Source organism: Amborella trichopoda, chromosome 1 (assembly GCF_054954075.1).
Source record: "Amborella trichopoda isolate Santa Cruz 75 chromosome 1, AtrichopodaSantaCruz75HAP2 v2.0, whole genome shotgun sequence".
NCBI classification, from domain to species: Eukaryota; Viridiplantae; Streptophyta; class Magnoliopsida; order Amborellales; family Amborellaceae; genus Amborella; species Amborella trichopoda.
Window position 1 is genome coordinate 54,750,135 of NC_142336.1, and position 26,347 is coordinate 54,776,481.

Consider the following 26,347-nt stretch of genomic DNA (forward strand, 5'->3'; position numbering starts at 1 on the left):
AATCTATCATATATGTTATTTTAATGTTGAAAAAAACCCTCTAATCGATCATCTCGACATTGTGATGTATGAATATGAAAAATATAAAAAAAAATCGAGTCCCAAAAATAGTACATCTTGCAACACATTATCTAGACCGTCAATTTTTAAGATTTTCATATATTTATAGATCTACTTGATTTTAACCATTTTTGGATCTTAAAATTTTCTAATTAGATATAAAAATAGATTTTAAGGTGCATGCATGAGAAAACCACCTCTTTTTTGTATGGTAGTCCCTAATGAAGGGCTCAAAAAGCCACTGAAAAGAACAGACCCACAAATACGGAGAACCCATGATGCCAATGTCTATAGCTACTGGATATTACTCAAAAGAAGCTGAAGCTCTTGAAAACAAGGATTTGGATAGAATACAGCGGATATTACGAGTTCTTGGTGATGGAGCCACAAGTCAGGATTCAACAATGGAGCGTGTGGAGATTCCTTATTATGCAGGAATGGACGCTGTAGAAGTGTGTGAAAGTAGGGCACAATTGGAAGAGGATAATATAAGTACAATCACCAAACAACATATAAGGGTTTTGGATACATCCAATAGTTTAACCGGTACTTACTGAATCTCGTGCATCCAAACACACCCTTACATTATTATTTGTTATAACCTTACTTATCAAAATGGCTGGGGTGTATGGTTCTTGTTTCATTCACATTGCTTCTTCTTCACTCCTCAAACCCATTACTGTTCCCCAACAGTCCCCGCAGCTCCATGCTGATAATCAAGACAAAAAAGAAGAATAAGTAACATGGCTAAAACAATGGATCTCTCTCTCTCTCTCTCTCTCTCTCTCTCTCTCTCTCTCTCATACATTGTATTGTGCACACAAGCAGATGTGTGGAGCTTTATTTTGGGGATAAGTTTCTGTTTTTCTTTTGACAAGTAGAAATAAGAAAACTCAAAGTTACCTTTTGATGGCTGTTCGATCCAAGGTCCATTCATGATATTAAGAATGCTGCAAGCACTACTATATTCCAGGTCAGGAAGAAGCTTTGGGGTGAGCAAGAAACACCTGGGCAAGCGTCCAATTAATGGTTAGATAGTTTTTTAAGATAACGATGGATAACATTCTTCCAATAAATACAATGAATCTAATGATTTGGGCCTACTGTGGTGTGTTTGGCTGACTGGCAGCCCTCACGAGCTGTTGGAACATCTTCCTTTCATTTATGGGATCCATTCCTACACAGTCAAGCGTTATGCGAGCAGGTCATAATCTCTCTGTCTCTCTCTCTCTCTCTCTCTCTCTCTCTCTCTGAGCGTGTGTGTTACCTTGGTTGATCTCATCAACCACACGGAAAGGGCAGTTTGTTATGTCTTGCAGAGAAACAAGGTAGAGAATAGTTGAAACAGAACGCTCCTGATATGACAAGCGAATCACAGAATGATCAACCACGCATGTATATGATTATTCGAAGATCAAAATGAGAACGTGGCTGGATTTATACCCCTCCGGACTGATGATGAGCACTTAACACTTGAAGCTGTCCTGTTTGCCTGGAATTTAAAGCATGATATAACAGCATAAATGATTGGACAAAAAATACATTGGCCTTCTTATTTGGAGCAAACAAAAAAAATGAAACAAAATCACTAACATCAGGTGCCAAAGAAGCATGAGAAATTTAGTTTAGTAGTATGGTATGGGCAATATTTGCAACCAAAAGAATACAACATAAACCAACTCCCATGGAAGGATAAAATCATACTGGAAACTATACTGGAGCAACTGATATGATTCAATATGCAAGGGCCACCACCTTGAATATACATGTTAGTAAATGACTAAATTTCATTGAACATAAGATCTACCAAAGATAACACAAGCTGCATAAATATATATGGACAAGATGGCAATATCTGGACAAGGCATTTATTTTAAGGGCAGGCATTGAAGAATAAAGAAGAGCTAAATGAAGCAAATGCAGAATTCTACTAAAGGCCATAACCCGGTGCTGGTCCCGCCTAAGCAGGTTCCCAGAAATGTAGAATTCTACAATAGGTCATAAAAACATAGCAATGTTCGGGAGGGACACGACTTTAGTTGTAGACATCCTTAAGAAAGCAGCACTTGGTCACTGGAGGAATACATTTCCTGGCAACGTCGGATGGAAAAATGCTCTTATGTAATTTGTAAAACAACTTAGCTGTCTAACTCACATACAAAGTCAGATGCATTTCGAAAGCCAATGGGCCAGACATCAAAACATAGGCAACATGATCATATCAAAATGCTTATCTCTAAACCTAGATGGATTGGTTAATCTTATCATGTCTAAGGTTCCCTCGGAATAGACTACTTGAGCAAACAAGGTGAATTTTTTTATATATTTTCCAAGATTCATGAATGAATATTGCATAGACCATGAAATCTAGTTGGATTGTGACCAATCTAAAGGTCGCTAATTTACCTGAACTTGACTTTGATAAGTATCCCATATTTATCAAAATCTGTGCCCTGCTCATCTGTGATATAAAAGCAAAAGAGATTCAGCATAGTATATATGATTGGTATACAGACTTCTCATATAAAAAAGAACTTAAGAGATACCGAGTGTAACTTCTCCTGCTACAGCCATCTCCTGAAAGTTGCGGCTGAAGGTTGCACCAATCCTGGCGACAAGGTCCTTCAATGTTGGTAGCCACTTTTCCTACATCAATCTTATGATCAGAATACAGCTATTGTCATGATGAGCAAATACAGCAGATGCTTATCATCTTAAACAAAACTTGGTACCAGGGAGAAATAATACTTTGGAAAAGGTTAACTTTAATCTATAGGATATGAAAATCTCATAATTCATTGGGTTATTATCGTCCATCAGTGGGACCCAACCTTGGAGTCATGTTCTGTTTCAGTAGGTCCCATTCTCTCAACAATGGTCCATCAACCAAATGGATCCAGGCATCCCCATATTCCACAATAACATAATAAACTTTCCTAAGGTCCTCACCTTGAGGGACTCGATTTCTGATAAACAATTATCCAGTTCCTTGCTATCTGCTTCATGTTTTTCAGAAATTTGATTTATCTGTATGAAACAGAAGAATGGATGAGACAGAAAGACTGCAACAACGAACAATGAAATAAATGAATGGGAATACCTGAAACTGTCGATTTTCATATTCCTCCAAAACATTGTGATTAAGGAAAAGAATAGAATTGGCCTCAGAAATACTATCTTGAATGGAAGCCTCTAGTTCCTCTACTGTAGTAGGCATCTGCCACCATTTGTTAAATAATTTAGTCAAGAAGGAATGATACCTCCCAAGCGTCACTTTCTGCTAAAAAGCTTCACGAACGTGTATCAACTAAGTGGAGCATAATTCCTTCCAGCCCACAAATTTTACTAGAGCTCAGCAACAAGCAAATAGAAAAGGGAAAATAACTACTTTGAAAGATACAGTAGTACAGTCCATAGTGGAGTTTCTAAAGCCAAATAAGATTTAGAGAAATGATTAGGATAACCCACAAAGAGATCCATATAAAAGTTGAACTTCCTAAGAGAAGAAACAGATTCATCATACAGTCTCCGGGCAAACATTATTATTTGGAATTTCATTCCAATGATCAGATCTTGAACATGGAAATAAGATAAGATTTTAACCGAACTAATATTAATCTGAATCTATTTTCAATCTGATGCCTAAGAGCAATGTAGGAAGAAAAAAGTTTGACTGAAAATCAGTCAACTATAGCAAGGTATACACCGCAATTTTAAGCTGACCATTCCTGATTGGGGCGAGACCAGCAGAAATTTAGAGCGAAATATCAATTAAGGGATTGAAACCCCTTAAAAAATCAATAAAGGGGTCAAAAGATCATAATTTACGTTTGAGGGTTTCCTTTTTAAATCCTTCTTCAATGAGGTACGCCCTCTAAAAAAGTAAAATAAGATCAAATAAAAAATTTCCCAAATTGCCGCTGTTGTGGATTGGGAAGACTAAATAATTGGGGGGCATTTTGGTAATATCACCCCCAAAGACACCTTAACGGAATGATAGAAATACTATTGCTTGTTTGGACTTCCCTATGTCAAATGACATAAATACCCATTATTCTTCCTCATCAAATCCCGAACAATTTGTTTGTTATTTCTAATTCAAACAAGCATAAGCATTTCTGTCATTTTGTTGAGGCCTCTTTGGGGATAAAATTACCAAAATGGACCAAATTACTCAGTCTTCTCAATTCCAAATAGGGGCAATTTGGGAATTTTTTACTTAGGATGTACTTCATTCAAATAGAAATTTAAATGGGAACCCTCAAATGTAAATTATTATCTTTTGACCCCTTATATTGAGTTTAAGGGGTTTCAACCCTTTAAATGATATTTTCCCTAATTTCTCAAACTTGGTTGACTGAGCTTGGATTCATTAATTTACTTCATTCATTTACTTATGATTTTATGGTAACTAGTTTAGTTTCAAATTAAAAAAAAAAAAAACAGAGAGAGAGAGAGAGAGAACGAATTTGGGCAGAAATTAAACTGAAATTTCAGTGATTTCACATAGTTCCAATGATTGTAAGACATCCCAAAATCTAGGATTCCGATTTCGAATAGAACTGATCCAATATCTAAAATCTAAAAACCTCGTGCAAAAATATTTTTGAGGTCAAGTATGTCAGGCATTCTCAAACTATGGGAGATACAACAATAAAATCAAACTGATTATAAAACTAGAATAAGAAATGCAGAACAAATAAAAATAACAACTCTCAATTCTATTACGGATAACTGAATGAGTTATCCCATGAATATAGCAGGCTAAAGGTTCAAAGAAAATCATAAGAATTGATCCATAAGATTCATAAATCAACACCGCTTGAGGGAAGTTTCTCTTTGATTAAACATCTCTTTGGACGACCCATTTAGAGTTCCCAATAATCGAGTATTGACAGAACTTGCAAATCCAATATCAGAACTAGAACATTGCTAGAGTTATTCCCTCCTCCAATTAGAAGATTGTGTTTTATCAACTCATGGACAAGGTGCAACAGTTGTTAGGTGTTTGTTTCTGTTAATGCATTGCCTCTAAGTTGGCCCAATTTCGCCCAAGCTGAATACTTGTTTGCATCTATTGCAAAAAGCATCAGATGTTGCATGAACAATGTGATACAAATCAAATACAAGCATCAAGTGATTAGTCAATCATGTTAACACATAACACAGCTAGAATTTAAAACTTACTACATAAGAAATATTTATCAACCTAATTCCTATGTGAGTCACACTCACAATGTATATGAAGGTAGTAAGCAATTAAGACAACCACGTCTTAAGACAATTTCTCACACCTCAAGAAATGCTCCTGCAAGTTCGGGAGTAATCCTAGCAACTGAGTCTGCATGCTCCTTGGCTGCTTGCAGCTCATGTCTGCATTTCTCTGCATTTTCTTTGGCTGCCACAGTTGTTACAAATAAAATGATTTTCTTTTGAAGCATCAAATATATAGAGATAAAAAACAACATTCTAAGAATAAATCACTTCCAAACAAACATACAGTACCATGAACAAAATTGAACAAAATACCATCTAAAATTTAAAGGTTCAGTGTCGACTTATAAACAAGTTAGATTATACTTCAAGCTTCCCCCAAATGACATGGAAAAGATTAAAAAAATTTGAGTCAACCCAAGACACTGAGAACTTGACCTAGACACTTGCCATGTCATTACTTGTAAAATTTGATAAGAGACTCAACCCAGTAGTCCAAATCCTTTTAGAATTAGATTTCATCTGCTTTATCCTATCATTTTATCTAGTGTCAATAAATTCAGACAATTACAACTGGTAATAGAGAAGCTGATGCAAGGTGGAAGAAGTAAACACCATGTTTATTTGAGAAAAGAAACAAAACGTACTGTGACCGCTAAATAAAAATAACATAAACAAGTTATGAATCGACATAGACACTGAACTAGACCGAGGGCAAGCCATGAGCGTTGGGAGAGGGGGGCTGATACTGATATTACATACATATTCTGACAAGCAGAAAATAAATCACATCAGGTCATGTGGGAGGCAAACCATAATATATTTAAGTTAAACAGTTCCTTGGTTATAGAAAAACTAAAACTTCCTTACAAGAAAAGCATATCAAAATGATTAAAATAGAATTGGCATGGGAATATACAAATGATGCACACTACACCAAAGAAACAAGTGGAGTACTTAAATAATCACTCTCAAACTCAAGTAGAGGAACAATCCACATATGAAAGTTGTCAAGTAAAAAACAAAAAATCATCAGAGTATGTATGGATCTCCCCACAAATATAAAACTCAAAAAAAGCGATGTAAAGAAGAGCAGCAGTGATGTCATCCAGGTTTCTCTTTTGTGAAGCAGAGATCCACCGCAATATGCTTCGATGCAATCATGAAAGAATATGTTGGAAGCAAAATGAATCTCCCATTTATGATCAACATTGATTTATGCAGCAAAGTTATCAAAAACGGCTGCAAAACACTTTATGCGGCCACATCAAAGTGGATGCCCCATAGAGCGCACCACATATGTCCATGCATGTGGGCTAGCATGATGTGCCCACAAAGGTGTCACATCACCTGCATATCCAGGAGCCTGCTTGTAGGCGGAATGATGCTCACAAGAATGGGCATTTTGGTCATTTGACCCTCCCAGAAAGCAGGGGAATTTGGACAGGGTATATCCCCCCCATACGGTCCTCAGAGCCACTTTTCATGCTTCTAAGGGGATTAAAGTAAAAAATCAAGAATCAGACTTCTCTTTCCATTTTGAAGATTGAGATAACATTTCTGGATTTTTAAAAAAAAGTTCACATTGATAGATTGACTCATTCCAAAAAAAAAAAAAAAATTAAGTCTTATTCAAATAAAAGTTTGCATTGATTCATGTCCTATCTTTTGAAAGATTTAAGGCAAAAACTTATTTTTAAAGCCATACTTTTGGCTTTTGGATGTTATATACTTTTTTGAAGAAATAAAATTCACATAAATCTAATTGTATCTCCTCTTAATATTAGTTTTTCTTTTAACCTTTAAATTATTTGATTTGGTATAAAAAAACAAATGTGAAGCGTGACAAAATTCAGATTCACTTTGGCATGTTGCTTTTTTTCTTTTTTTTGCATTTTAGGCTTTCATCTGAGAAGTTCACCTCAATCAAATTGCTTCCCCTCTTAACATTTGGATGTAATATACTTGTGAAGTACTTTTAAACAATTAGACTTTCTTTCTCTTTTGTTTTTTGAGAAAAGGTTAACATTTGTATTGCTGTAAAATCATATACATTCCTTGTCAAAAAAATCGCATCCCACATGTTGGGCGGTCTATACATCACAGAGAAAGGGGCATACAAGGCCCTGTACATCTTCATTGCTGCAAAATCATATACATTCCTTGTCCAAAAAATTGCATCCCACATGTTGGGCGGTCTATACATCACAGAGAAAAGGGCATACAAGGCCCTGTACAAAGTCCAGAAAAGAGATTTGACATCCATATTTTGACATCTATATAATCAAAACACTAAAAATCAAAACATTGCAAAATTGGTCTTTATCGCTCAAAAAGTTGACAATTAAACCCTTTAATATTTGGTTGGGTTTTGGCTATTTGTTACAATGTACATAGTTGCCAGATGCTTTTTTATTTTTAAGAACTTGGTCAGTAACTAGGTATGATACATTTTCTTATGTGTTTTATTTAATTTACGGTAAATTTATCAAACTACCCATAAGAGATGCACCATTTAACATTTTACACATTTGCAACTATTCAAACTCATAATCGTGTGTCTTTTTGCTATTTGTTACAATATACATAGTTGTCAAATGATTTTTTTATTTTTAAGAACTTGATCAGTAACTAGGTATAATACATATTCTTATGTGTTTTATTTAATTTATGGTAAATTTATCAAACTACCCATAAGGGATGCACTATTTAACATTTTACACATTTACAACTATTCAAACTCATAATCATGTGTCTTTTGATAGGTATTTTAAAATTAAATCAAACTATTTGGATAAACAACTAAATAGTTCATCATCATCATGATCATCATCAATTGAGCCTTATCCCAACTATTTGGAACGGTTACACGAGTCATATTCTGCCATTCCACTCTATCAAGGGCTTACATTCATGTAGATCATAGGTCACCATATCTCTTCTCACTATTTTCATCCATGTCCTTTTGGACCTTCCCTTACCCTTTTAGAGCCCTCCAATTGAACCAACTCGCCCGTCCTAACCGGTGTTGCTCTAGGTCGATGCTGCAAATGACCAGACCATCTAAATCTACTTTCTCTCATCTTATCACCTATTGGAGCCACCCCTAAGTTCCCTCTAATGTATTACAAATTCTATCTTTCTTTGTCTTGCCACTCTCCTATCTCAACATCCCCATCTCAGCTACGACATTCTATGAATATGTTGTTTCTTGACTGCCCAACATTCGGTCACATAAAGCACGGCTAGTCTTACAGTATCATATAAAACTTCCCCTTCAGTTTCATTGGTATGTGACCATTACATAAGACTTTGTAAAGCACAATTACTTCCACCCAGCTCTAATTCTACGCACAATATCTTCTTCAATCTCTCCATTCTCATGGATTATCGACCCAAGATAACAAAAATAATCCCTTATGTGTTTCATGACCATCAATCTCAACTAATTTCTCATTTCTTCTCATATTATTACCGAACTTGCATTCTATATATTCTTAGTCCGTCTAATTTTAAAACCTTTAAATACTAGAGTATCCCTCTAAAGTTCTAACTGTGTGTTGACACCATCTCTAATCTCATTAATGAAAGTCATGTTATTCATAAAGCTTTGCCAACTCCACCATGGCTGGTCCCAAGCCCGGAGAAAGGAGGAGGGTTGTGTTAAGTGGGCTGCCAACAAACAATTTTGCCATGTCTATTTCATGAATCTTGAACTAATGTTAAATAGTTCATCTCTCATAGATATTTTAATGAATTTCCTTCCCTTAATTTGATGTAGGGAACAAAGATAGGTCTTTGTTACTTTTTATCAGGCTATCAAGGACTCAGACATTGGATGTCTTAGAGTCAAATACCAACGAAAAAATGCCCACTATCATATACCATGTTGTTCTTTGTATTCCTATATTTTCTATATTTTTATTTTTAAAAAAATTATCGATCACATTAGAAGTGATGCACCTGCATTGAGAATACATTCAGCTGCATAGTGCATTGGATACCCTATCATGTTGATTCCTTATCCCACATTTGATAACCTTGTTAGGCAATTATATAGGAAACCAACAATAACAATGTAACCTAAAATCTATTTTTTTATTTTTAAAATTTATTTTTATATTCCTACTCATCATTGTTGAGATTTCCATTCCCTAAAATTTTGAATCCAAAATCCACATCTAATAGATCTTGGAGAGAGGATTCATTCAAATAGATGAGTCGGCCAACTCATAGAAACCTTGTCCTTTATAAATATCACCAAAACCTGAACCAAGAAATGAAATTACACTCACCTCTGAAGATTGAATTGATTTCGACTTGAATCAGTGACCTTTGGTTACTGAAATACCTCTTTAGAAACCACTTCAAGTATCAAAAAGTTTCAAATTGAAAGCTTTTTCGATTTCGCAAGAAATGAAAAAGTTTGAAAATTTTCTCAATCTTCAAAAAAAATCTCAGAACATGGCTTTTGAAATTGTTTTTCATGGAGAAAATGAGGGCTAAAATGCCACTATCAGTTTGTGCCCTTAGTCGAAGACCTTTTTCTGCTTTCATCCAAGTGTATCATCAGGTTGCCAAGGTGGGAGGCATGGTACATTTTCGCACAGGGCCTCACATAGGCCCCATTTGATTTGCATTGTCCCTGGGGCAATCAAGGCGCCCAGGCAGGTGAATATTTTGCTCACCGTTCTTAGTTTTTTTCGGTGGTGCATACATGTAATAATTCAGCGGGAAATACAAATCTCACGTCAGTGTCCAACAATAGATTCCATAATTGCAACAAAAAGTAATCATATACTTGATGTTGCTAGTCCAGGAACCAATCAGTCTTTCAAGGTAAAAATACAGTTCCAATACGAAATGGAAATCAAATTAAAGAACTTACAACACTCATATTGTTGTGATGCCTGCAATGCAGCCTTCTCTTGTTCTTTGAGGCCTGCTTCTAGTTCCCTAATCTAGAAAATCCAATATCAGAGGAAAAGAAGAAACACCGTAATCGTAGATTGATACAGATACACTATTTTATTCCATTCTCGAAAACAAATCTAAAAAGAATACGAAAGCTGGTGTATAAACAAGGAGACACAATGAATAAGTTTCAAGATGCAAGCATCAATGGTCTGATTTATTAACATGTCAGGTGCAAATATTATGCTTTGACTAAATCATTAATTAACAAATATTCAACGATGCAACAATACAAAGATCACAGGTTTTTCTAAAATGCCTATGTGGAGCCAAAATTATGCTTTCTATCCCCAAGAAATGACATCTAGAAAAGGGATCATACCTTCATGTCAAGTTCAATAGCTGAGAAATGCTTTTCAGCATAGCTCCACTTCAAGGCAATGGCTTCAATAAGCAAATTCTGGGAAGAATTAATTCCAGTTGACATATTAATTCATGAAAGTAAGTGCAAGGAAAAAGAAAAGGTCTAACAAGGGTGAGGCCCTTATTCCCTTAACCCATCCCAAGCCCATGTAAAAGAGGTGGTTGTGTTAGGTATGCACCAAGTGTAAAACTTTACCACATCTCATCATGAATCTTGTACCTATTAGAGGAACAAAATTCATGTAGCCGACCCCAAATCATTGGGATAAGGCTTGGATAATGATTATGATGATGATGATGAAGTGCAAGAAAAACAACTAACAAAGCCAGACATGAGAAAGTGAGAAAGAGAAGGGGTTGGTGTGTGTGTATGGGGGGGGGAGAGAGAGAAAGTGAGAGAGAGTGAGAGAGACCCAAAAGTTCATAAGCATTTACAGTAGTATTAACTGGAAACCCTAATTGTAATGGACAAATCCACCTTAAGTTCAATAGCCTTTTTGACCCGTTGGGCATTCAGGTTAGCAGCTTGATCAATGAGCCTTCTTGTGGAAATCTCAAGGTCATCCTCTTCCTCCATAGATTTCAGTTTCCTTCTCCGCTGGTCTAATCCCAAAACAGAAATAGTACAACACTTGAATGAGAGATGACACATCAAACTACGTCACGGTTACATAGTTTGAAAACAAATTATGCAACTTCAAATACAAAATTTAGAGGGAAAGCATACTATGCAAATGGGCTGTTAAAGGCCATGCCTATTGGGTTATCCTCAAAAGAGAGATGCATTGTGATGGAAAATGAGTGGAACCTACCATTTGGGTCGGGTCTTGTTCTACTGTGCTCTCTCTCTCTCTCTCTCTCTCTCTCTGCACATGGATAACTGGAAGCCATGGCTTCCTGTTACTGTAGCACTTTCTGTGTTTAATAACCGAAGTGCCACGCTCTTTTGGAAGCTGCCACTTCCCATGACTTCCGCTAAAAGAGAGAAGCGGCGGCTTCCACGCTCCCCATGGAAACAGTCACTTCGGAAGCTGATGGAAGATGTAGCTTTGGAACCACATCCTCCACCAATCCAACACGCCCTCTCTCCCTCCAACCCTCCCCCCCCCCCCCCCCCCTCCACCATTCAATGCTTACCAATACGATTTTCCATGTCTTGTCGTTTTTTCCTCTCCAATTTAGCAATGTTTACAATCTCCTCCTACAAATTGAAAATAATCAAACATATTAATAAAAGTAACATAAGTGGTTCATGTCTTTCATATTTTATCTGCCATACTCTTTGCTTATGCAGTTTTGCTTCTTCATCCTCCAATTGCCTTTGTTCACTTAAAAGTGTTTTAAGGTTCTCCTCCAGTCCAAGAATAGTCTGCTCTAGATCTCTTTTCCGAGATTTAAGGTTGTCAACTTCCTTAGAATCCAAACCTGACAGTGCAAAATGAATAGGTGGGTCAATTTACATGTATTGGTCCATTGGAAAAGGAGGAAAAAGCATCTCTTGTGAGAACGTACTAGAACAAAAGAGGCGTGATGGATGCACCACTTCAACACTAGCAGATACATGGTTACCATATCTAGATTTAGACCATCTATAGTGGTTTTCCGGAGTCCAAAGATCCAAAATCCCTAACCGTGCCACTTCATCAGCCCTCTTATCAGCTTCAGCTGACCCAATAAACTGTGGAATAGTCCAATGACAAAAATGGCTATAAATTAAGTCCAAAAGAGCCACCATAACTATGCATCTGCACAATGTGCTACTGAAATTAATGTGTGCTCAAGTACCAGACCCAAAATCTCCACAGAGAATATAAATTAAATGATGTGTGATATTGTGACTTACAGTGTACCAAACCACAGTTATAATCTGAAACCTGAAAAAGACTAGAATGATGCATAAGAAGTTGAGATTGAGAAGCCATGTGTACCGAGTGATCCAGCTTAGATTGGCTAATCAGAACTTCTTTCACAGCTTCAGGAGCCTCAAAAACTTGATCAAGTCTTGAAGTGATACCCAGGTCCCGCATCTGCCCATTATAGAAAATATGTAAAAATGACCGATATAGGGGTGATGCAGACAATGCAGAGTTCTGAATTCCACAGACAATGCAGAGTTGTGGGTACTGCAATTGAGATTACCTCATCTGAAACTTGAAATGGCACCTTGGCAGAATTTATATTGCCTACATAGTTCAGGACTGGAATCTCAAATGCCTTTAAATTGTTTACTAGAAGATCACGATCAGCAGGATCCAGAGTTATGAAGGACTGTGGATACATAGTGAGTAAATGAAGATAGCTAGGGAACTTTTAGAAACGAAAGCAGCCACGAATAATTGATTCTCAGACAGCCATATTTACGAGTGCAAAAACTACAAATTTCAGGAAATTAAAATGAATGTAGTGTGAAACAGAAGAAATTATATCAGATGTATCAGGTCAGTGTCCCCTCCAAGATACAATTGATGACTAAGATATAAAGCAATATTTAAGTTGGGAAGAACCTACATTAATGGAATATCAAAGCACCTGCATTGCAGTAAAATGCACTATTGATCCCAGAGCAATTAAAAGGTTTGCATCAGCTAATAATGTATGCATGTTATATATGAAAACTCTATATAACATAGATATACGTAATTTGATGTGCAGTAGCCAAGTCTTGTTAAAGCCCTCGTTGTTGAGGGCAAAGCAATGTCAAAACATTGGCAGGGTAGGTCTGTGAAGTCTTGTAAAAGCCCTTGTTCAAGAGAGTCATGAACAAGAGGAAGACTTACGCCATAAAATCCAACATTAGCCAGGCGAGGAGTGTATTTACCACTATTCCTCCTATGAAACAAGGGAGCGGAGGGAACCATAAGAATCCTCATCCAGCTAGAACCAACTACAGCTTTCTACCTTGCTGTCTCCCTCCCATGTTGCTTTCATTTCATTGAACCTTCGGTTCAATTTGCTTCTCTCTCTGGTGAAGCTCAAACGAGGAAAGGCTTACAAACCTGACCTAATGTAGGCACCCAGAGACAGAGATGATGAAGGGTATAGCAAGCTATGCCTTAGTGAACCCCCCACCTCTTCCTTCTGGGGCAGGGGACCCTCTGAGGGTGGAAAAACGTAGCGGGGAGGGGGTTTAATGTTTCATCTTTTCCTGCCCACTGCTACCCGTTCCCCATGAGCGACACTCTTGGAGGGAGCTAGAAAACCACTGAATTTTTAAAAACTTCTGACCCAGTATATGGTAATTGCCAAAGCATACCACACACCACTGAAAAATGGTAGAAGGTTAACTGTAGGGGAATCCAGCATCTGCTCTTGAAAATCGTGGAAATTAACCATCCCAATGATGGTCATTCACTGGTTTACAGTTAATCTCTACTATCCTTTATGGGGATGTATGTGTCTATGCGTACCACATGCAATACACTAGAGGTGCATGCTATATGTTCCTGTTGCAACAAGGATAGTGATTCTACGCTGTTTCTTGGATAATTAGAATGGTGCTACCCCAAACACTCGAGGTGCGTGGTACATGTCACAACTGTAATAAGGATAATGACTACTAGCTGGTTCTAAGACTATAGGTCCTATGCTGCTCCCACATTCCCACTCCCTCCTCTCTCTCTGTATTAGAAATACTAGACTACATAAATTCTTGATTTATTGCCATCTGCACCCCCACAGGGAACAAGAGTTTAACAAGGACCAGAAATCCCTTGGAAGGACTGGAAGCAAAATGACTAATTATGTTCATATTTTAAACTTGAGACTCTCCTTCCCCGCAGGACCCACCCAAAAACTACAATAATAACTTATTCAATGTTAAAAAATACAAAGTAACTCAAATTAAATAAATCACACATTCCCCACTACCATTTTTGTACAAACCTCACAATGAGCTTAAGGAATCTCGTAGAGAAACACCTTTGGCACTGAAAGGGCCACTGAAAATGTAACTGCTAACACACGCATACCCATATATTGTTTATGACTTTGCGTGTATCATAAGCAAGACACAAAAAAGAAAAGAAGCACATCATAAGCAAAAACCATCAAACAAAGCATAAAGGGAAAAAAAAAACGTAATCAGCTATGATGCTATGACGTATGCAAGTGTAAGAGCAAGTGCATGTTTATAGTTCTATACAGGCAAAATTCAGGAAGTGAGCTACCAAACAATGAGGCATCATTTTTCTAAAAAAGATGCCAATACATTAAAAGTCAAGGAAAAATGATACCTTCCAAATATAATGTGCGACATGACCTTCCAAGTATGCTGCATGACCTCTGTTTGGGACATTAACCTGAAAACACCAATAAGAATTTTGGAGCATAGATAAAGTAATATGCTACTCATAAACAAGGGTAAATGGATAAGTCTCAAAACGCAATTTCAATACAAATACCTCAAGAAGAACAGGACCAAAGACATCCTTCTTCAACTCATGTCGATGGCTTTGCAACCACTCATAAGCTTCAAAAATTTTGTCAGCACCAGTTCGCTGCAATGCCTGAAGGAGTTTGACGTTTGCATTTTCCATCTCCTTCAGCCTTCAATAGAAATATAATCAGCTAACAATTCCATATGCCAGGAGAAAAGGGAAATGTTAATATTACGTTCTTCAGGATTTCGAAGCAACCTATCCATGCATTGCCTCAGCGTTCCTTTCTTCTGAGATAAATGATTCTCCAGATCCTTCCTATGAGTCCTCTGTTCTTTTGCAGCAACCTCAAGTTCCACAATCTGATCACCTAGTCTTTCCTATTTAAGCAAAGAGAGCGGATAAAGATTACAATTGATAAAAAGTTGAAATAACAACCAGACTTCCAGTATTTGAAAAAGATAATGCAGCCCTCAGAAATTGGTTAGACATGCACATATTATACTTTCTCGGTTGGAGAAACCATTCTTCTCTTTAAAAATCCATAGTTTGCAACTTCCAAGGAGAAATTAAACCAAGATCATTTATAATATAAAGCTGTTTGAAAAGTTCGGCCTAGAGCATAGACATCAAGCTTATTAGACCATCCAGGTCTTCTATTACTAAGAAATCTGTCACCCCACTAAACACAAAACCTGAATTGTCTACTGAGAATGCAAGTTGGACAGACTTGTCCAATCCCTGCCCTCCTACCGATCACTCGGTCTACACCAATAATTACATAGGCTCAAAAATGCAGTTAGAAATGCATGATATCATTAACTGAAGACACAGATCTCCACTACACCCTGCCTTGCATGGCACCCACCTTAAATCTTTCCACCTTCCCTAGGGTTTATCTGATTTAAAAGCAAGAACCAGTATATGAAAGAGACAACCTTTCAACTTTCTAAAGAATAAATAAAGATAACATGTCAACCTAAGCAGAGCATATTGGAGATAAAGCGTATAATGTCAAACATAGTTTTACAACCCATCATGAGTTAGGAAGAAGAATAGTGTGCAACCTCACAAATTCATATACCATCACACTACACAAGAAACATCCAGACATGTAGCTGTAGTATCAGTTTCAGCAAACCTGGCAGTAAAAATTACCACTTAGGCATTCCGAAATTGTTCAAAGAGTGATGCTACTCAAATCTCGGGCATACAAGGAAACAAATAGAAACATGATGAGCTATTCACAAATTAATCCATATTTACGTACATTACAATCTATTTATACTAGGCAATGTCAAACTCGAACATAAATTAGATACTATAATTTGAAAGAAGGACAAGAATGGAAGAAAAATGAGACGCTAGCCATAACTTCCCCCCAACTTATATTTAGAAAGGGTAATACCAAATCAAAATTATAGTTTTGATATTTCTAAAAATGAGGTTGAGCCAATGGCAACATTTCAAATACATTGAACGAATTTGATGTAACTGGTGAGAAAATCAGCACATGAACATAGGAGCACTTTGAAACATTTTCTACAAAAACACTAGAATAAACACATAACTACAGAAGCCACAGCATTAAAATTTCTGAGTTAAAGAAAACTCGCCTAGCTAACTTGGACTTGGAGAGTTACTTTTGGCTGCAACCTGCCGCGCCCGGATCCGGAATAACCCCAAAGTTGGGGGGCATAAACACCTTGTACAATACTTGGGCGAGTATTTTAGAAACTATCCCAGGTAGTGTAAAACTTTACCTCCCTTTTTTAAGTCATTTTATAGAATCTCAAGTGTAAAGAGTGTGGTTTGAGTTTAAATTTGATCCATAGACTAATTTTGCATGATATAGCAACAAGTTAAATAATATTTAATAACAAAATAAATAAATAAATTTGACAGCTTTGAGCAATCGAACATTTTGGTAAAGGTTGGCCCAATTTCAAAAAATTGTGATTTATTAGCAACAGATGGTCGATATTCAATTAGATTTATTCCCTAAGCCTATTTATGGGTTGTTCATCCAACTGTAGGCTTTTTTCACAAAAAATCACACAAAGAAAAGGATTTGCAAGATTTCAAATTCTGATTTACTATTCATCTGAATCTTTCAAGGGCTCAAATTGTCTAGATCCAAACTCAAAACCCAAATCTTGTAAGAGGTGAAAATTGGGGATTGGCCTACATTTTCAGGTAAATTTCATCTTTTTTCAATTTTAATTCATATATTTGATTTATTTTTTCCAGTATCACTCAACCTAGTAAGATTTTACCTATTGTTGCATTTTATCAAAAAATGAGTAATATTCCATTTTTCTATTTTTGTCTTGTATATCAAGAGACTTTTTTTCCAAGTACACAGATATAACATTCTATCTGTCATTTTAATGATTTTATTTTTAGGGTGATGATACTAATTAAGATTAGGGACTTATGGCCTACTGAGGGTACGGTCTTTAATGAAGCAGAATGGTAGACCAGGATTCGTGTAGCCGACCCCAATTAATTGGGAAAAGGCTATGATGATGATGATGATACTGATTAAGATTCTTTTTGTGGTTTTCTTATGCGTCTAGCGTGCTCCAATTGGTTGGGAAGTAGTGCTCTCTCTCAAAAATCCAGCAATTTAATTTTTCATTATTCCAATGCATAAAAAGAGGTATTTATAGATGTATTAACTCAATATTGCTAATGGTTTTCTTTTCATTTTTATTGATGACAGCAGTTACATTTTTTATGGATTTTTGTGGATTTAGCATGCCGCATAAGTTTTGAAAGCAATATTTCCTCTCAAAAATATTGTATTTTAAATTGTTTCATGTTATGATGTATAGAAAAATGCTTTTATAGATGTATTAAAAGGATGTTGCTAAGGCAATGCGCTTGCATTAGTTAAAAGAAGATGGCAGTGTCAGATGGCTTGGAACATCATTGATGACAAGTGGGCTGACACACGCCACCGTCATATCCATCCAGCTATTAACTTTTAATTTCAAGCATTATTTATATTCATATCTCAACTTGTTATTTATGTTGACCTATTTGACTCGATCGTTGATATTATCAATGTATTCAGGTGTTCTATTGAACAAGGATTATCACTATTAACAGGGTCAAAGCGATCATCCTGAGATCATGGATGGGTTGAAGTATTGGATCGGAAGATTATAGCCAAATGCCAAATTGAAGCCTCGAAAGAAGAAAGCTTTTGTTTAAAACTTTAAAATGTGAAACAATATTGATCCTTATCTTCTTGTAGTTCCTAAATTGAGGATATGAAATTTGTCGTTTTAGCTTGCTTTATACATTGATGCTCAAGGCATGGGTTCATTCTCACTTTAAGAAACTGAGCACACATAGAACTAGGTTAGCTTTCAATTTTCCATCAGCCATAAATCCTAGTATAACTAGTATGTGTGCTTGTACTCCTATACGGCTAATTTATCTTTTGTCTTTTCAGTAAAATGGTGAGGCACATGAATGCGAAAGGATCACAATTGGAATCGTCAACCAAACTTGGTTCACAACGGTGCGTAAGAGAAAGAGGAGTACATTCCATTGAATCTATGCTCCAAGGAGGAACACGTTGAAAACTGAGAGGCTGCACAAGCTAGATTATTTGCACTATAATATAAATGTAAGAAAGAAGTAGCTGAGAAGGGAGATGAACGATTACAATCATATTAATTAGGATTACATATTCAAAGAGGATCCAGCAGAGGAATGGCTAATGGAAGGAGAAGAACTAACAATCAATAGGAGGGCTCTTGAAGCACAAGTTGTTGATGAGCCATATGATGTCGAAGTGGAGGGGGTGCCAAGTAGACAGAAAAAGAGGTACAACCACAAGAAGATCTATAGGGTCAAGGTGGTGGGGGGCTCTAGTGAAGAGGAGAACCAAGGTGATGCGTGACATAGCCAAGGTAGTGAGCAATAGAGAATGAGGGCTGGACTAGTTGGCAACTTTGGGTTAGGGACCGCTCTCACAATGAAATGGATATTTCAGAGAGAGCATGTCACTAACACCGAACAATCCTCCTATTGGTACTGAGTGTAGATTGATATCTTTTAATATTGGACCCCTCAATGAGACTATGAGTAAGTGTTGGTGATAGTCTATCTAGAATGTTGACATTGTAGAGTGCAGAGTGATGTATTAACTTAAGGGTTGCTCTGTAGACAATCCCTTAACTTAAGCTTTACTCTTCAATGTGAAATGGAAATTGATGGGCCTCAATAGGAATTGGAATTAGCATTACAATAGCAGAAAATTACAAATTACAATATCATTCGGTGCTACATCAAATTTTCATCAAATTTTCTGATAATTTATATACTTTTATGTTGTTTATAATTTTTTATTTTGCTATTTTTAAGATTTTTTGGGATTATCTCAAAAAATTTGGGCTTTTTTGGCAACTTTCAGCAAGGAGCAGACTCAAACGAGTCTATCTGGACTCATGCAAGTCTCTCGGCTCACCCAAGGAGCGAGTTTCAATCGAAACCCATGTAATCTTTCATTGCGATTCCCAATATAATTTCCAAATCTCGTTTGCAACTATACTGCAATCGTAGATGGCTTGTAAGCGTTTGAAAGCTTTTCATAAAATTGCAGATAATTACTAGATATTTGCCCATAACTTGGGCTTACCTCCTGAATTGAGAACTTTAGAATGCAAACAAATATTTGAGTAAACCTTTCTCACATGAGGAGAATGATTAAGCATATCAAATGTTCCTTAACAATTTAACGGATTTTTAGTATAAAAACTGCAATAAAAGATCAAGCTATTATGGACAGTGGCATACTATTTCCTCCCTTGGGGGCTTAAAAGTTGACAGATTCGACAATTCCAATTCAGCAGCAGCAAGGTCCTCTTTGGCCTTTGCAATCCTTTCTTGCCGAGATTCCTCCCGCTTATTTAGCTCCTCAACTTCATTGAGCTTCGCACGAACTTGGACACCCTGGAAATGGCCCGTGCATAAATAAATCTATCGTGCATTTCTATACACATATATAACTGCATATGGGAGTTCTTGAATGTAAAGAGATCGACAGATCAAATTACTTGTTATCAATGAGTCAATTTAGCAAATTATTAAAGCTCAAAACTTGAGAGTTACATGTAAGACAAACATTTCTCACCAAATAATTTTCTTTTTCTAGAATCTGAGCACGCTTCTTAGCATTTTCATCCACAATTTTTTGAACTTTTTTACAAGAAGAATCTTGCTTTGCTTTCAATTGTTTTTGCTCCCTGCAAAATGGTTGAAAATATTGTGGTTATGACAAATTCAAGAAACCAGATTACTGCTATATGAAAATGTGAGCTAACTGAGTTTTTCTCATATTACCCCATATAAATATCAATTTTGTAGAGAACTGTCTTAAGGGTTTGAACAGATCAAATAGATGGTTGCAACAGAGTTTGAAAGAACAGCTTAAGAAGCAAAAAAACCCATGCTGACAAAAGAAAAGAGCAACAGGATGTAGCAAAAACAAAAAAAAAACAAACAAGAGCAAGCTATAAAACTCCAATAACCTATCCAAACCCAGTAAAACCACGACCTTTATTTTAGTTGTGTGACCCACTTTATGTGAAGTAGGATGAGGGATTGATTTTTGCCCCTCATATAGACCAGCTTACCAATAAAAAAAGTAAAGAGAGCGAGAGAGATGGACCTACAGAGAAGCCTCCTATGGTTCCACCCGTCTATAACATTGTTGGCTAAGTGAAGATGAGTATGTATATGATCATCACAGCAAATCTAACAAGCTGGGAACTCATGAATACCCTCTCAAAGCGATGAGATGAAATGTCCCTCCACAACTATTGCATCATCCATACTGTTACGCCATCCATTCCCAAAGGACTTACACAGCAGAAAAATCCTCTAAACAATATCGCTTTGGAGTAACCATCTAAGGCATCCCACAAATGGACCACATGCATGACAATCATTGACTATATGTGCTTATTGATTATTTTCAAACCAAAGAGGGAACTGAAGACATACTTGCACTATAAAGTTCATCCAATAAAACAACAAGGACGGGAAAATTGTTATTTGCAAACCATACTCGACCGGTTTTGTAAGCACATTCAAGAGCTTAGCAGATTCATCCAACTTTTTTTTCGCATCTTTCTCTAGCTCTTTTGCTTCCTTATACTTCAATTTCTTCACATCATACTTCAACCAAGGTAATTTCTTTTTCATGGATTCAACCTACCATAGGAAAAAGCACATGAAACAATGTCATCAAGTCCACCATAAGGGAAGAAAAGAATGGTAAACAGAAGAAGATAGCTAAGTTTGAAGACCTTAGCGAGGAGTTGTTCTCTTTGACGAACACGTTTGACATCCTTCTCTTGCTCAGCATTAAGTGCTTTAAGCTGATTCAAGGTATCACCCATTTGCTTGACAGTCTAGGAAATATTAAGGAAAAGTCTTAGAATTTTATAATAGAGAATCTTATTGGCAGTAATAGAAGAAATTTCAAAAACGTATTTAAATAAGGAACATCAAGAAAATAAAAAAGCATATTAATGCTCACTAATTCAAGTCTCTTCAAGTCTCGACTTTTATCAATCAAAGCACGGTGTTGAACTGGAAGTTCTGGATTTCCAACCGCCTTTTCAGTCTCTTCTAGAAGTTGTATGGGAGTCAGCTTGGCAAACTCACAAACCCTGTCTTGTGGTAAGAACTGGAATAAAAAGCAAAATGTGATCCCACAATTGGTAATGTTCTAAACCTTTAATCACATAAAACGCATTTTATGCTGTAAAAGAAATGGGGAAAACGTAATGAGTACGTCAAAACCATAGCCCTTGGACAAAACAACATCATCACAGAACTATCAACACTTAGGAAACACCCAGATTAGGTAAAGACACAAGAAGCATGTTAAAAGATAGATAAACCAATCGAAGCAAGAACTTGGAACTCCATGCACTGATAGATAAACCAATCGAAGCAAGAACTTGGAACTCCATGCACTGACAGAAGCGCTAAAACAGATGTAGCTTTTTAATTAATGTCACACCAAATCATCCAAAATCCATCCCCAATTGACCTACTAAGCATAAAAGTTGTTAAGTATAAAAGAGAACTAGAAATAAACCATGCAAATACACTTAACGCATGCAATATAACCAGCCACACTACCACGGGTACAGAAAAATATCATCATCGTTGACACATGCTAGCAGCCATAATTCATAAATTTTCCCGGTCAATATTCCATCCAAAAGATGTTGCATTCACCAACCTATGCAAGCAATCTCATTCAGGGCTACACTCTCCAATAGAACCACCAGGTGTCAACTTTTTTGCATCAACAAGTTCTTGATCCCCCGTGATAACTTCACAAATTAAAGATAGATACATTTCTTGCATTGTGCACAATACAGAATCTTCAAATCTTGTATGAGGTTGATTCTTTAAAGTTTTACATTTTTCGGGGAAGATGTGATTATATTATCGTATTCGAATCACTTAAATTGGACATGTAGAGCTCTTGTATTCTTTCTACTAGTGCACGTCTTGTTCACCAATGTCTAAGTGATTAAGGTTCTATATCTTCTGCAAAGATAGGTGAGTCTCCCCAGACGATGCAACACCGGAACATGAGAGTTTTGATGTCTTTTTGGAGAGAGACACCCATGTATGTGCTGGATGGGAAGGAACTGTTTCTCCAGTAGTTTTGATGCAATTTATTATTGCGGGGTAAACGTTATGTCTTAAACGTGTTACTTATTCATCTTTATTATGATCACTCCTAAGTCATAATAACTGGAAATAAAAGAAGATTACTAATGAAGAGGGTGATGCGGAATAGCATCCCACAATATAAATCTAAGTCGCATCATTTATAATCCATACCTTATGGAAGTAGTTTCAATAAACAGTTCAGAGAATCAACATACTTTTTAAATGCATAATATCGCTGCAACGGCATCCTAGGCAGTGATTTTTCAGCACACCCAACAACAAACCGTCCAAATCATACAATTACCAAGTCATCAACATAAAACAAGCATACATAAATTCCAAATAATACGAATAAGATGATCAAATAATAAACCTAAGGGGTATTCATTGTCATATAAACAATGAACTTTATGATTTCCATCCAGAAACCATATTTCTTTACATTGTTATAAACATGTCATTTAAGCAGAGCTTTCTACACAAGTTTCCAAGCTACATATATCATAATCTTTCAAGAAGTACAAGTGCCGAGCATTTTAAGTTAGAGAAACAAAAATGGGTTCAACAATGCACTGAACCTTTACAAACACATTACCTGAGTCAAATTCCCCACTTGGATATTAAATCTTTGAATGACTTCCAGAACATCCCTTTTTGGTAGAACCTTACCTAAAATCAAAATATTAAACATAGAGTCTTTAGATACATGACTTAAGACAATTCCACAAATAACAGGTCCATGTAAGGAATACAATTAAAATGGGAGCATATTCATTTACACATTCCTAGAGTTCTCAAAAGAAAATAAGCACAAATTCTGCAACGAAAATAAGCATATATTCGACATGAAAAGAGAATAACAAAGGCTAAAGAACATTATCATACCATTGATCATCCACTCGGACCTGTTATGGATGTCTATCTTCCGAGTTATGCTTATTTGCTCTGATGGAGAGTAACCTCGCAAATAAATTTTGATGTATCCATTCTCCTCTCCTCGTTTCACATATGCCCCAATACTCGAAGCTCTTCCCAATAACTATGTAAACAAAAATATTGTAAATGAAACACAAAGGGTCAATGCATTTTCCAAGCACTGATGTGACTGATTAAGTAGATGTAACTAATACACAATAAAAAAACAACAAACCTGAGGCTCGCCAACGAGGCCCAGAGCAATAGCACAAACAAGAGAACTCTTTCCAGATCCATTTGGTCCAATTACAAGATTAAGACGTGAACCAGGCTTGCATTTTAGATGATTGTATGTCATAAAGTTATGTATCTCAATTTCGATGATGTTGCCAGGCAAATAATCATCCTCACCCCTGGAAATAAAAACAAGTGATTAATCACAGTTGTTCTTTCTCATGGTTAGGTGCATGCGATGGTGATGAGCAAGGAAATTCTAGAAATAAGTAAGAGTCAATAGGAAATTTAACTGAAATGTAAATCAAAAGGAGAACATCAGAAGCCTAAGACCATAAATCATAAATTTAGATCATCATATACTACATAGAGACCACACCTTGATCGCGAGCACCTCCACAGACAGCTCGGAAACAATGGAATCACATTAGAGCAGTAAGGAGAAGTTTCAAAGAGCATTATCGTTCATCCTCGAACTATTATAAAAACCGAGTATAGTTATCATATTACCCACTTCTCTGCTTCAGTATCGAGCAAAACTGCACCATTTCCCATAATATAGAGATAGGAAGACCCAAAAATAGTAAGGACATGCAGAGGCGCAGAAGAAAAAGTTCAGCTAGGGCAATGTCACCCAGTTGAAAGCTTAAATCATCAACCTCAAACTATTATAATAACCGAGTATAGTTATCATATTACCCACTTCTCTGCTTTAGTATCGAGCAAAACTTCACCATTTCCCATGATATAGAAAGCGGAAGACCCAAAAATAGTAAGGACATGCGGAGGCGCAGAAGAAAAAGTTCAGCTAGGGCAATGTCACCCGGTTGAAAGCTTAAACCATCAATTCACTAGAAACCACAATTAATCCATGATAGAAAATCAAACACAGAGTAGTCTAGAGAGAGAGAGAGAGAGAGAGAGAGAGAGAGAGGAGCGAATGTACCTTTCATTGGCTTTCCGGCGCTTTGCAGAGCGTTCCTCCATTGCTGGAGAAAAACCCTAGGTCTATGGGGGAGAGAGTAGCAGCTCGACCTATAAATTCACATGACAGAGGAAGAGAAAGGGAGAGAAAAAAAACTGTCAACAATTTCAAAAAATAAAAATAAAAGAGGATAGAAAGAGAGAGAGGGGGAGAGACAGATCCAACATAGGAGAGAAAGATAGGGAAAGAGCGTGCGTTTAACTAAGCGTGCGGGAAAAGGCGCTTCCCGCCATTTCAGAACTGGGGGTCAGATTTGTACGTGTACATTTAGAAAAACAATACGCACGTGCCAGATTTCACCTCATTGTAGAGGCAGTTTTTTGGGCGAATATAATCATTTCACCGTTCAAATTCAATTTTTCTTTTTTGTTTTCTCTGTCCAAGTTTTTTTTTTTTTTTTTTAGGTTTTAACCATGTAAATAGATTTTAATGCCTCCGGACAAAAATGGGATTATATACTAGGAGAGCAATTTAAAATTTGTTGGACAAGAGCGTTTGTGACAAAGATAAATGTTCTCCTTATATATATTTTTTAGATAAATTTATGTACAAGCAATATTTGAGGGGCAAGGGAGTCAATTTCAAAATGAGAACAAATTTGTCCAAATTTACGAGCATCTGTACCTCTCCCTGCATTTTTTTTTTTTACAAGTTACTCTCTCTCAATAAGTTTTTTTACAAGTTACCCCTGATCAATAAACCAAACACGACACAAGTTGATTTTTTTTTGTTTAAAAAACATGAAAAAACAGTTATTGTTATCATCCTCATCCCTCTCCCGGAGAAAATGCAGCAAATAAACCCCTTTTCTCACTCTTTCTTCCTTAAACCATCTCTTTTGCTTCCTGTCATTTTTGAGAGAGAGGACAGGAGAGTAAAAAAATGGGAAGCATTTATTGTTATCATATTGCCCGTAAGATTCTTTACTTTTTACAAACCAGGGACCTTGTTAGAATATTATACATCTAATCGCATGGGTAAAACTCATACTATAAATACCTTTTTGCAATGTAATGTCTAAAAATAAATAAATAAAATACTCTCACTCTCTATGAACTTAGAAACATTGGCATCGAAATACCGTATTGGAATTGTCCAATTTTTTAGAAGAAAAATATCTAGATGTTAAAAAACTCGAAGTCAATTATTTTATTTGAAAATAATGATTTAAGTATGATCCAAAAATTTAAATGAATAAATAAAACCTCTTTAAACACCGTAACACTAACCAATGAGTCGACGTCAACAATAATGGGGGTCCTCATATTTAATCTCTCCAACAAGCAGGAAAATGGGTTAGGGTCGTAGTGACAACAACCCCCATACCTTGGTTACACATCGTGCCTCCAATTTGATTGAGAGCTCCAAAAACCTAACCATTCAAAGTATGAGTAGGAGCTTGTGTTTCCCATGGAATTACTCAAAAAATAAACATCTTCTCAACCGAACTATCCTCCAAGAGCCTCGTAATTGCTCTCCTCAGAGGCCTTACACCATATCCAGGCTTATA

The 26,347-nt window shown here is 36.4% G+C and overlaps 1 protein-coding gene across 5 annotated transcripts; it reads right to left on the bottom strand.

Moving 5' to 3' along the window:
* Positions 1–385: 385 nt before the first annotated feature.
* SMC5 (structural maintenance of chromosomes 5) lies at positions 386–24,940 on the bottom strand. 5 transcript variants are annotated; one of them, XR_016061447.1, is made up of 31 exons: positions 24,799–24,940; positions 24,232–24,391; positions 23,854–24,031; positions 23,589–23,742; positions 23,299–23,372; positions 21,547–21,696; positions 21,314–21,418; positions 21,073–21,218; positions 20,137–20,248; positions 19,800–19,955; positions 15,246–15,367; positions 15,012–15,156; positions 14,844–14,909; positions 12,751–12,879; positions 12,540–12,638; positions 12,124–12,289; positions 11,891–12,036; positions 11,749–11,812; positions 11,090–11,214; positions 10,571–10,648; positions 10,163–10,230; positions 5,355–5,458; positions 3,161–3,277; positions 3,010–3,087; positions 2,607–2,706; positions 2,467–2,521; positions 1,504–1,552; positions 1,328–1,415; positions 1,165–1,237; positions 964–1,067; positions 386–769 (listed from the first exon to the last, which is right to left on the bottom strand). XR_016061447.1 is itself a non-coding variant. In XM_088874668.1 (31 exons), the coding sequence occupies exons 2-31, from the start codon at positions 24,309–24,311 to the stop codon at positions 705–707; spliced, it is 3,201 nt and encodes a 1,066-aa protein (XP_088730794.1). In that variant the 5' UTR covers positions 24,312–24,391; positions 24,799–24,940; the 3' UTR covers positions 386–704. The 5 variants fall into 5 exon arrangements, 3 of the variants coding, with proteins under 3 accessions (XP_088730794.1, XP_088730797.1, XP_088730800.1); XM_088874668.1 differs by having other exon boundaries at positions 10,163–10,235; XM_088874671.1 differs by lacking the exon at positions 24,799–24,940 and adding an exon at positions 24,552–24,703 and having other exon boundaries at positions 10,163–10,235.
* Between the last annotated feature and the right edge of the window lie 1,407 nt (positions 24,941–26,347).